Source organism: Dendropsophus ebraccatus, chromosome 15 (genome assembly GCF_027789765.1).
Source record: "Dendropsophus ebraccatus isolate aDenEbr1 chromosome 15, aDenEbr1.pat, whole genome shotgun sequence".
Taxonomy (NCBI): domain Eukaryota; kingdom Metazoa; phylum Chordata; class Amphibia; order Anura; family Hylidae; genus Dendropsophus; species Dendropsophus ebraccatus.
The window spans coordinates 19,482,857-19,495,339 of record NC_091468.1 but is presented as its reverse complement, the minus strand read 5'-3'; the positions used below and the strand labels follow the sequence as shown (position 1 = coordinate 19,495,339).

The 12,483-nt window shown below is 36.1% G+C and overlaps 1 protein-coding gene across 4 annotated transcripts; it reads left to right on the top strand.

Annotated features, from left to right (window-relative positions):
* Positions 1-3,534: 3,534 nt before the first annotated feature.
* Positions 3,535-12,051, top strand: SIX2 (SIX homeobox 2). 4 transcript variants are annotated; one of them, XM_069954349.1, is made up of 2 exons: positions 3,535-4,330; positions 10,739-12,051. In XM_069954349.1, exons 1-2 carry the CDS (start codon positions 3,771-3,773, stop codon positions 11,010-11,012), a joined length of 834 nt encoding a protein of 277 aa, XP_069810450.1. In that variant the 5' UTR covers positions 3,535-3,770; the 3' UTR covers positions 11,013-12,051. The 4 variants fall into 4 exon arrangements, with proteins under 4 accessions (XP_069810450.1, XP_069810449.1, XP_069810448.1 ...); XM_069954348.1 differs by having other exon boundaries at positions 3,535-4,336; XM_069954347.1 differs by having other exon boundaries at positions 3,536-4,330; positions 10,709-12,051.
* Positions 12,052-12,483: the final 432 nt, after the last annotated feature.

Here is a 12,483-nt window from a genome sequence, read left to right as displayed (position 1 = left end):
CACAGTATGGAAAGAAAGTATCTGGAAAACAGTAGGGAAAATATTAATTGTTACTCCATGTCCGAGCCGCCGCTACTAATGAGCTGGGTCTAATTTGAGTTGAATGAGCAAAAATATTTTGTAATATATGTAACTTTATAAATATTTAACACTATATTTGTGACTTTATCTAGATAGATGTGACTCGATAGATAGATAGATAGATAGATAGATAGATAGATAGATAGATAGATAGATAGATAGATAGATAGATAGGAGATAGATAGATAGATAGATAGATAGATAGGAGATAGATAGATAGATAGATAGATAGATAGATAGATAGATAGATAGATAGATAGGAGATAGATAGATAGATAGATAGATAGATAGATAGATAATAGATAGGAGATAGATAGGAGATAGATAGGAGATAGATAGATAATAGACTGATAGATAGATAGATAGATAGATAGATAGATAGATAGATAGATAGATAGATAGGAGATAGATAGATAGATAGATAGATAGATAGATAGATAATAATCTGATAGGAGATAGATAGATAGATAGATAGATAGATAGATAATAGATAGGAGATAGATAGATAATAGATAGGAGATAGATAGATAGATAGATAGATAGATAGATAGATAGATAGATAGATAGATAATAGATAGATAAATAGATAGATAGATAGATATAGATAATAGATAGAAGATAGATAGATAGATAGATAGATAGATAGATAGATAGATAGATAGATAGAAGATAGATAGATAGATAGATAGATAGATAGATAGAAGATAGATAGATAGATAGATAGATAGATAGATAGATAGATAGATAGATAGGAGATAGATAGATAATAGATAGATAGAAGATAGATAATTGATAGATGGGCAATTAGATAGATACATAGATAAATGGATAATCCTATTCTTGGGTGGTCTCATGATCCTGTGGGGGCTTAAACTGTACCTGTTATTAAAACCTAGAGACAGAACGGCACTAGCAACAGAGACTTGACTACATTTTAACATGAAGTGAGTCCCCTAGTGGCCATTTGTATAGAAAAAGAAAATCAAAGAAAAATTTAAACTAATTTAAATTTTGGATGGAATTATTTTTTTAGATTTATACATGTTTGTGTCAAAGCAATGGTTTGACTGGTGTGTAAATATAGCTACAGTATATCAAGGGCTTTGCACCTATTTTTAGGGGAATAATTGGATTTTTCAACCAAGTTCTATTTATGAACCAGTATTTGACAGGCGAATATTTTTTAGATGCAACTTAGAGATGTTTTTTAGATTTTTTATCTGCCCGTTTTGAGTATTCACCCAAAAAATTGCATAATCTGGGGTTTGCGCCCAATTTGTCATTTGCAACCTTTTAAAAAGTCGCAAAAACTGGTGCAGGCCTACGCCTGGTCAGAATCAGGTAAATTTCTTTGCTATTTTTTTTGCAATCTTTTTACTAGGACACATTTACTATGACCATAGTAAACTATTTCCATAAATCGCACAAAATATATTGGAACAAAATAACCACCAACCCACATCAGAATAGTCGCACACATTAGACTCCTTAGTAAATGTCCCCCTACATGTCCATACATCTACATTATAGCTTTACATACACCAGCCACACCACTGCTTTTAGAGCCGAGTGGTGGCCGGTAATAATGGGAGGGAAAGAGTAGCATATAAGGAGGCGGAAAAAAGTTTTCTAAATGGATGTACATGTATTTGCAAAAATATTTATCTGGTTTAGTTCTACAAGTATGACTATATTAGTTAAGATGGGAATACCCCTGGAACTTTTATTATCTGTTTCACATAGATGACAATATTTAGCAACCCTATGATCTAGAGCAGGCTTAGGGACCCTTGTCTCTCCATCTGTTGCAAAACTACAACTCCCATCACGCCTGGACAGCCAAAGCTTTAGCTTTGGCTGTCCAGGTATGATGGGAGTTGTAGTTTTGCAACAGCTGGAGAGACAAGGTTCCCTACCCCTTATCTAGAGCAGTGATTTTCAACCAGTGTGCCGTGGCACACTAGTGTGCCGCGACACATGGTCGGGTGTGCCGCGGGGAAAGTTCCCCAAACTATGGTGCCCCTGTGAAACAGGAGAAAACAATGGGGGAGAGAAACCTGGGGATGGGGGAGAAACAGGGGAGAGAAGCAGGGGGGAGAGAAACATGGGGATGGGGGAGAGAAACAGCGGAGAGAAGCTGGGGGGAGAGAAGTTTGGTGGAGAGAAGCAGGGGGGAGAGAAGTATGGTGGAGAGAAGCACAGGAGAGAAGCACGGGGGAGAGAAGCACAGGAGAGAAGCAGGGGGGAGAAGTATGGTGGAGAGAAGCACAGGAGAGAAGTAGGGGGGAGAAGTATGGTGGAGAGAAGCACAGGAGAGAAGCAGGGGGGAGAAGTATGGTGGAGAGAAGCACAGGAGAGAAGTAGGGGGGAGAAGTATGGTGGATAGAAGCACAGGAGAGAAGTAGGGGGGAGAAGTATGGTGGAGAGAAGCACAGGAGAGAAGCACAGGGGGGAGAAGAAAACAGGCCCAGGTTTCACACTGAGTGAGTATAAATACATTTAGAATCTATATTATTAACTATATGTATAATATGTACTGTTTTAGTGTCATTTTGTGCCATTTTGGTTGGTGGTGTGCCCTGGGATTTTTTAAGTATAAAAAGTGTGCCGCGGCTCAAAAAAGGTTGAAAATCACTGATCTAGAGTGTCCCTACCCTAGTTATCCAGTCCCTGATTTCAGTTCTGATATAGGTGCAGTTATATGGTTTATAGAATTGGTGCATAAAAGGGGCAGAATTAGTTTTTACATTGTATGACATGTGAATACATAATCTTTTGGTTCACAAATTTTTTATGAGTATTCTCAGACATATAGATAGATAGATAGATAGATAGATAGATAGATAGATAGATAGATAGATAGATAGATAGAGATGTAAATACTTGCAAGGCTAAGACAAGATTTTCTATGTCTTTCCAGCTCCACTCATATCTAACATATAATATCCAATGGTTTTCACAGATCTAGAACTTCTGCTTCTCCCCCCAACCCTGAACTGTTCTATCATGAGAGCCTGCAATCACATCAAGTGGACCTTGGTTACACAATGTCAGGCTAAAGGGGGGGAAAGCCTTCAGCAGCCTCCCCTGCACTGAATGAAGCTGCTGCTGTGGACTTGACATTACAGGATTACAGCGCCCCCACCCTCCAACCTAACACCCTCCCCTCCCCCTTTATGCTGCATCAATCAAGGCAAAAAAAAAACCCTATGTTCCCCTAATATTCCAGCTCCAAGGCTGCCTCTCAGTGGATGAGAGCAATGTGTAAGCAGCCAGAGAGCCTCCTCCAAGCAGATCGAGTTTCCTGTGATTGACAGGGTTACCATGGCGAATAATTTGACTAAAACTGTTGTCTTATCCTTGCAGTCCCCGGGTCAGGTATCCAGCCAATCACAGGGCGCACAATCATTTTTCATGCCAGTTTAAGAATAATATTATTAAGAAAAAACGCAGCCAGACAGCGGGTGAGCAGACTTTAGTGCTCCATGATCTGCAATAACCAGGCTGCACTCAGCTGCACTCAGCTGCACTCCAGGATCTGCAAAGTTTTCCAGGGCAGAGAAAGTTTCTGGAGAGGAGGTGGCTCCATGGATGGTGCCTTGGATTGAGCGCACTTTGCGCACTGGACCTGGCCACATCTGCAGCTTCTCCTCCAGGATCTGAATGTTTTTGGGGGCAAACACGGGACCATGTCGATGCTGCCCACTTTTGGCTTCACCCAGGAGCAAGTAGCCTGCGTGTGTGAGGTTCTCCAGCAAGGAGGCAACATAGAGAGGCTGGGGCGCTTCCTATGGTCCTTACCAGCCTGTGAGCACCTCCACAAGAATGAAAGTGTCCTGAAGGCCAAGGCTGTGGTGGCTTTTCACCGGGGGAACTTCAGGGAGCTCTATAAGATCCTTGAAAGCCATCAGTTTTCTCCTCACAACCATCCAAAGTTGCAGCAGTTGTGGCTGAAGGCGCATTATATAGAGGCAGAGAAGCTGAGGGGGCGCCCCTTGGGCGCAGTGGGCAAATACAGGGTGCGCAGAAAGTTCCCTTTACCCAGGTCTATCTGGGATGGAGAAGAAACTAGTTATTGCTTCAAGGAAAAAAGCAGGAGCGTCTTGAGAGAATGGTATGCACATAACCCTTACCCCTCACCCAGGGAAAAGAGGGAGCTGGCCGAGGCCACTGGACTGACCACCACCCAAGTCAGCAACTGGTTTAAAAACAGGAGGCAGAGGGACCGAGCAGCTGAGGCCAAAGAGAGGTACGAGTAAGTACTGCAAGCCCTTCCTATACACTCACACGAGAGAAAGTATTGGTAAACACTGCAAATAGTATTGGTAAACACTGCAATTATTATTGGTAAACACTGCAAATATTATTGGTAAACACTGCAAATAGTATTGGTAAACATGGCAATTATTATTGGTAAATACTGCAATTATTATTGGTAAACACTGCAAATAGTATTGGTAAACACAGCAATTATTATTGGTAAATACTGCAATTATTATTGATAAACACTGCAATTATTATTGGTAAACACTGCAATTATTATTGGTAAATACTGCAATTATTATTGGTAAACACTGCAAATAGTATTGGTAAACACTGCAAATATTATTGATAAACACTGCAATTATTATTGGTAAACACTGCAATTATTATTGGTAAATACTGCAATTATTATTGGTAAATACTGCAAATATTATTGGTAAATACTGCAAATATTATTGGTAAAAACTGCAATTATTTGTAAACACTATAATGGACCCTGATATGACGTCAGAGCAGACAGCTATCAGACCCTTATATGAATAATGAGAAATTATCATTGTAAATGCAAATGTAGCAGAGTTGATTGTGCCACATGCCACCGAGCTAACAGGGTCACTGGTGAAATAAATCACCTTCCTAATGCAAATCAATCAGAAATTAGCACTGCAGCACTGCGACTTTATAGGCAGATGTAGCAGAGCTGATTATGTCGCATGCAGCAGAGATACAGAAGCAGTGGAGTTGACAGTAATACTTGTGAGATAGGTTATCTTAGGAATTATCACTGTAAACACTGCAGAACAGAGTCATTTATGGGATATTATAGCTCATGCAAAATTAATGCTGCGACATTATCAGTCTAAATAATGTATCTTTACATGCAGATGTAGCAAAGCTGACAGTGTCACTTGTCTTTACTGTACAATGGGAAGTGATGAAAAGAACAGACTCATTTAGCTCTGCTACATCTATAATCCACCGGAGATGTTTCTTCTGGTTAAATCTATTATCAGAAAAGGCCCTTATGCCAATTTAGGGGATACAATTAAAGGGACACAAAAAAGTTTTCAGTCTAAAGATAATAATAATAATAATAATAATAATAATAATAATAATAATAATAATAAATAACAACATAGTTAAAATCATGCCAGCAACAAAGTAAAAAAAAATAATATATATATATATATATATATATATATATATATATATATATATATATATATATATACATATATATATATATTAAAATTGAGCGAATTAAAATTAAGAAATGTTGCATATTATTGATTTAATAGGATTTAAGACAGGAAACCCCTGATTCCAGCCCCAGGATCAATACTTTATAGCACATATATCCAGTTCTGAGAACCTTTAGAGATTGATATATTTAGTGGCACTTTGTGTAGTTTTGCAGTTTTTAGTTTTTCTGTCCCTTTAAGGTAGGTGTGAGGAGGAGATGACCATCTCAGCAGTGACTTCCCCAGAGTGTCACCATTCTAGACTCCTACCTGTCATCCACAGACACCCCATCCACAGCCACACTCACCCACTCACCTCATTAGGCACCAGCTCCTTCTCACTTAAGGGCAACATGACTCCTCCAGCCTGACATCTGTAATGATGATGGACGTGGACTGCTTGGTGTCAGGTCAGATAGCAAACATAGAATTAAATGGTCATTATCATAATCAGCTCCCAGCCCACAGAGGCTGAGGATTAAGCACATTGCTCTGATATTTTTACAACTAGGTTTTCATTAGCTCAAATGATGACTCCAAGGCCTAGGGTGAAGACAGAGTATCTGTCATTCCAAATCTATTATACACCGCGTGTCCATTTCCCATCATAAATATAAGACAAAGAATTAATAAAAATCATTTAAAAAATCCAGCCCACATGTGGGTTACTTTGATTATGTTCTAGAATAAGGGGCTGCCTATAACCCTAAATACTAGATATAAAAACCTATGTATCATAACCTTTACATATGTAGCCTTATAAATATATACTGTTTATACACGTTCCCCTATAACTATATCCTATATTTTTAACTTGATAAATATATAACTGTAACTTTTAAAATATCTATCCATATACATGTAACTTTATAAATAACTAACCCTGTATATGCTATATATATATATATATATATATATATATATATATATATATATATATATTCATTTTTAATTTACCATTAGATAGATAGATAGATAGATAGATAGATAGATAGATAGCTAATATATTGATAGATTAATATAAGATAGATTAATATAAGATAGATTAATATAAGATTGATAGATAGATAGATAGATAGATAGATAGATAGATAGATAATAGATAGATAGATAGATAGATCATATATATGATTGATAGAAAGATAAATAGATAGATTGTATATATATAATAGATAGATAGATAGATAGATAGATAGATAGATAGATAGATAGATAGATAGATAAAAAGATCTGTTAGAAAAGTGCAGCCTGGGATAATATATAAGAATTGGTATTTCATCACATAAAGATAATCATTCCAACATTGATCTTCTATATGTCACTACTTTTATGTAGGTTTATATGCGGCTTTTACATTCACTTGGAACACTTTGTACACTACTGGAGCACAGACCTCACGGACCTCACAGACCTCACAGACCTCACAGATCCACATCTTCATATTCATAAGGCTCCAGATAGAATTTCCAGAACACACTCACAGCCCCATGTACCGGGTTCGTTTCTTTAGAACCAAAAATCAACATCGACTCTTTTTTTCATGTCAACCCAACTTTTATTTTTTTAATTTTTTTTGTTGTTTGTTTTTCTTCAATTTATTATAAAAAAAAAACACAAAAGAAAACAAACTGTATTTGGTTTCCGGAACAAACAAAAAAACATCAACAAAAATAATATTAAAATGCCCATAATAATATAGAAGGAGGAAAAGAACATAAAGAAAGGAACGAGACAAAGTACAAAGTAAATAATTCTGATGGATATCATACGTTATAAAATACCTATATAGTAATATTCCCAGACGTCAAGGCTTTCAGAACATAATGGGGGTTGTAGTTTTGCAATAGCCAGAGAGCCGCAGGTTGTGAACACTGCTCTATGGGAACTCATTGTAAATACACTTATTATAATCTTATAATAGCTGCTGACCTGTATGTGAGGGTTTGTTTGGAGGAAATGCAAATAATAATAATAATAATAATAATAATAATAATAATAATAATAAAACATTATAATATATTAACTAATATTAGTCCAATGTCACTGCTGTATTAGGCTAGTGTATATACACAGTATGACCTCAGCATTTCCATAGTCCTAACATCTGTTGTGTGATATAAGACACTGGTCTCAGGTGAGGATTTCAGATGGCAATAAACCTTGACTGAATAAATTTACCTACTACAATCCCCAACATATTCCTTCTGCAGAACTACAACTCTCAGCATTTAGCTTTTGTAAAATTTACTATTCGCAGCCTCCAACGTTTGAGAAATGACCACAACACAAACTACAACTCTCATCCTGATGTTAAAAACTTACAAAGCCCTGTATGCCCTGTTTTAAAACAGTTGGAATACTAAAAGCTGGAGAACACTGTATATAGGTTATCAATAGGAAATAAACCAAGATTAACCCTTTGTAGTGACCAGTGATTAGATAACACAACCAATAATATACAAGAGGCTACTTGTCCTTATAATATAATATAATAATATATCAGTTCACGCAGAATAAAATGGATACATGATGATACAATCTAGTTGACCCCTGATTACAATAATCTATTTGTTGTAAATGATTCGGATAAATCACAGTGTACAGAAATAATATAGACACTATAGATTAGGAATAATATAGACAATATAGATTAGGAATAATATAGATACTATAGATTAGGAATAATATAGATACTACAGACTAGGAATAATATAGATACTATAGATTAGGAATAATATAGACAATATAGATTAGGAATAATATAGACACTATAGACTAGGAATAATATAGATACTATAGATTAGGAATAATATAGACAATATAGACTAGGAATAATATAGATACTATAGATTAGGAATAATAAAGACACTATAGATGAGGAATAATATAGATACTATAGACTATGAATAATATAGATACTATAGATTAGGAATAATATAGACAATATAGATTAGGAATAATATAGATACTATAGACTAGGAATAATATAGACACTATAGGCTAGGAATAATATAGATACTACAGACTAGGAATAATATAGACACTATAGACTAGGAATAATATAGATACTATAGACTAGGAATAATATAGATACTATAGGCTAGGAATAATATAGATACTATAGGCTAGGAATAATATAGATACTATAGATTAGGAATAATATAGACACTATAGATGAGGAATAATATAGATACTACAGACTAGGAATAATATAGATAATATAGACTATGAATAATATAGATACTATAGACTAGGAATAATATAGATACTACAGACTAGGAATAATATAGATAATATAGACTATGAATAATATAGATACTATAGGCTAGGAATAATATAGATACTATAGATTAGGAATAATATAGATACTATAGATTAGGAATAATATAGATACTATAGATTAGGAATAATATAGATACTACAGACTAGGAATAATATAGATACTACAGACTAGGAATAATATAGATACTACAGACTAGGAATAATATAGATACTATAGACTAGGAATAATATAGATACTATAGACTAGGAATGATATAGACACGCTAGGAAAATGCAGTTTGTAGTCTTCTCCCCCAGATTGGGAAGGGTTAATCCTGATGGGTTTTCTGCATTCTGCACTTGAAGAAAAATTTGTATAAAAGCAGAAGGGAATCAGGGGTAATGCTGAAAAATCGTCTAAAAATAGACTCCTGGTAACACGTAGTGCTGGCAGTGGGAACATAGGAACAGGCCATGGTATCTGTGTTTTTAAGAATACAACAGAGTGTAAAGTGTGAAAGTAACAACAGACATATACACAGCACATAGTGACATAGTTACAGACCTATATGTGTCTACAGGGAAGGGGGAATAAAAGAGATAGATAGGAGATAGGAGATAGATAGATAGATAGATAGATAGATAGATAGATAGATAGATAGGAGATAGATAGATAGATGATAGATAGGAGATAGATAGATAGATAGATAGATAGATAGATAGATAGATAGATAGGAGATAGATAGATAGAAGATAGATAGATAGATAGATAGATAGATAGATAGATAGATAGGAGATAGATAGATAGATAGATAGATAGATAGATGATAGATAGGAGATAGATAGATAGATAGATAGATAGATAGATAGATAGATAGATAGATAGATAGGAGATAGATAGATAGATAGATAGATAGATAGCTAAAAATAAATAGATAGATAGGAGATAGATAGAGATGATAGGAGATAGATAGATAGATAGATAGATAGATAGATAGATAGATAGATAAGTAAAAATAAATAGAGAGATAGATAGATAGATAGATAGATAGAGATGATAGGAGATAGATAGATAGATAGATAGATAGATAAATATATTGATAGCTGATAGTAGAAAGATTATTAAGATCTCTCAGGGTTTTGCATGCTGAGACTTTCTCCAGCATCCTGTGTTTCTCTGTAGAGTAATTTCATGTGTACAGGCTAATATTGGGCAGTGTCCTAACATGCAACTAATATGGACAATAACACAAATTCCACTAGATAAGTATAAGTAATATTCTATATGTGGAATACAGTCCTAACTGAATACTTACTACCTAAAGATCTTGTTTGGCCCGCTGAGACATCTAGTTCTACGCGAACCAGAACTTCTCTGTAGGGATTCACAATAAGCATTGCATTGGTTATCCAGGCTTAGAAAAACATGGCTGCTTTTTCCCCCTCAAGAAATAGCATAATAACTCTTGTGGTTTTGCAATTAAGTTCCATTCACTTCAAAACCTGCACCCAATCTGAAGACAAGAGGGGTGCTGTCTCTGGAAGAAAGTGGCCATGTGTTTTTCTGGATAAACACCTTTAGAATGCCACTAATATTTACAATGGCAAGATAGCTATTAGATAACTGACAAGTAATGTTCCATAAGTGGGATATTGATGGCAGATACTAAGAAAATAGACTAGATAGGTAGATGATAGATAGATAGATAGATAGATAGATAAAAGATAAATAGATGTTACATAGATAGATAGGAGATAGATAGATAGATAGATAGATAGATAGATAGATAGATAGATAGATAGATAGTTCTTGAGTACATTTTCTGTGTGATTTATATGTATGAATATCTGTTATCTTTAAGGGAGAATAATGAAAACTCCAATTCCAACAGTCACAACGCTTTGTCTTCTTCAATGAACGGTGGCAAAACAGTTCTAGGAAGTTCAGATGACGACAAAACGCCATCAGGCACCCCCGACCACACATCGTCCAGCCCTGCCCTGCTGCTCACATCCAACCCCGGCCTCCAGGCCCTGCACGGAATGGGCCACCCTCAGGGCCCCAGCGCAATCCCGGTCCCCGGAGCAGACACCATGCACCATCACACTTTGCAAGACTCAATCCTCAACCCAATGTCATCAAATTTGGTGGACCTTGGCTCTTAAGACTGGCACAGCTTTCTCTTACAAAGAACTTACAGCTCTACAGTGTGGACAATGACTTCACTAATGGCACCATGGTTGGTCCTAAAGTCTGTGGAGAGAAGGTACAGTAATGGGCACCAACACCACCCCGGTGACCTTTACCCATCTCTACCTTGCCGGAGCTTCTACCATTACAATATTAACCAAGCCTATAAGTTACATTGGGATCCTCCAAGTATCTCCGGTGTTGCTACAGTCCCTGGGGACTTCTTGGTAAAGTCACCCTCAGGGTTTCATACCATCACTGTGCCAGGAGAAGCCTGCACCATCACACTTTACTAGACTTAAAGGTCACCCCTAGTGTCATCTTCTGTAGTGGACCTGACCTTCTAAGATGGATATAGCTTTATCTATGATCCTACAGGGTCACCAGTGCTATATGTGGGTAGGGACTCTTGGTTAAAGGAGAAGAGTTCAGCACCTTCTCTGTGACCTTCACACCTGCAACCTTGTCTATGCTCCACCATCACATTTTAGCACCTACAGAATCTTCCCAAAATGCTTCTCTACAGATCTCTATGGATCTCTATGGACAGTGTCGGACTGGGGTATATTAGGCCCACCAGAGGAAATGATCCTGGGGGCCCACCAATGAAGAGCAAATCAGAAAAGACATGTCAGTCAGTGTTAGTGCAGGTTCTAAAGCTGGGGGCCCACCAGAGGACTCTCCGACCCTCTGGTGGGCCAGTCCAACACTGTCTATTTTTCCATATAAACTGTATGTATAGTGCAGGTGTCCTCCAGAAGGTCATCATCCAGGGTATTTAATCCGACCTTGTGGCCAGGCCCTGCTTTTCATATTGCCCAAACAAAGCACTTTCCAATCCCCCTCCAAATGACATGATCAGACCCCCTTTATGCTTTGGATCAGGTCAGTTGACATATTATTATTATTATTTTATGTTTCTATATATATATATATATATATATAATATGTGAATAAAATCATTCGGAGTTATCCCTGCTTTTATTTTATAATAAAATAGGAGTATTGAAAATATCACTTGTGGTTTTATATTTATGGATGAGAAATTCCAGGTCTATTGAAATTCATTTTATATCTGTCTATCTATCTATCTATCTATCTATCTATCTATCTTTCTATCTCCTATCTATCTATCTATCTATCTATCTATCTATCTATTATCTATCTCCTATCTATCTATCTATCTATCTATCTATCTATCTCCTATCTATCTATCTATCTATCTATCTATCTATCTCCTATCTATCTATCTATCTATCTATCTATCTATCTCCTATCTATCTATCTATCTATCTATCTAGCTATCTATCTATCTCCTATCTATCTATCTATCTATCTATCTCCTATCTATCTATCTCATATCTATCCATCTATCTCCTATCTATCTATCTATCTATCTATCTATCTATCTATCTATCTCTTTTCTATCTATCTATCTATCTATCT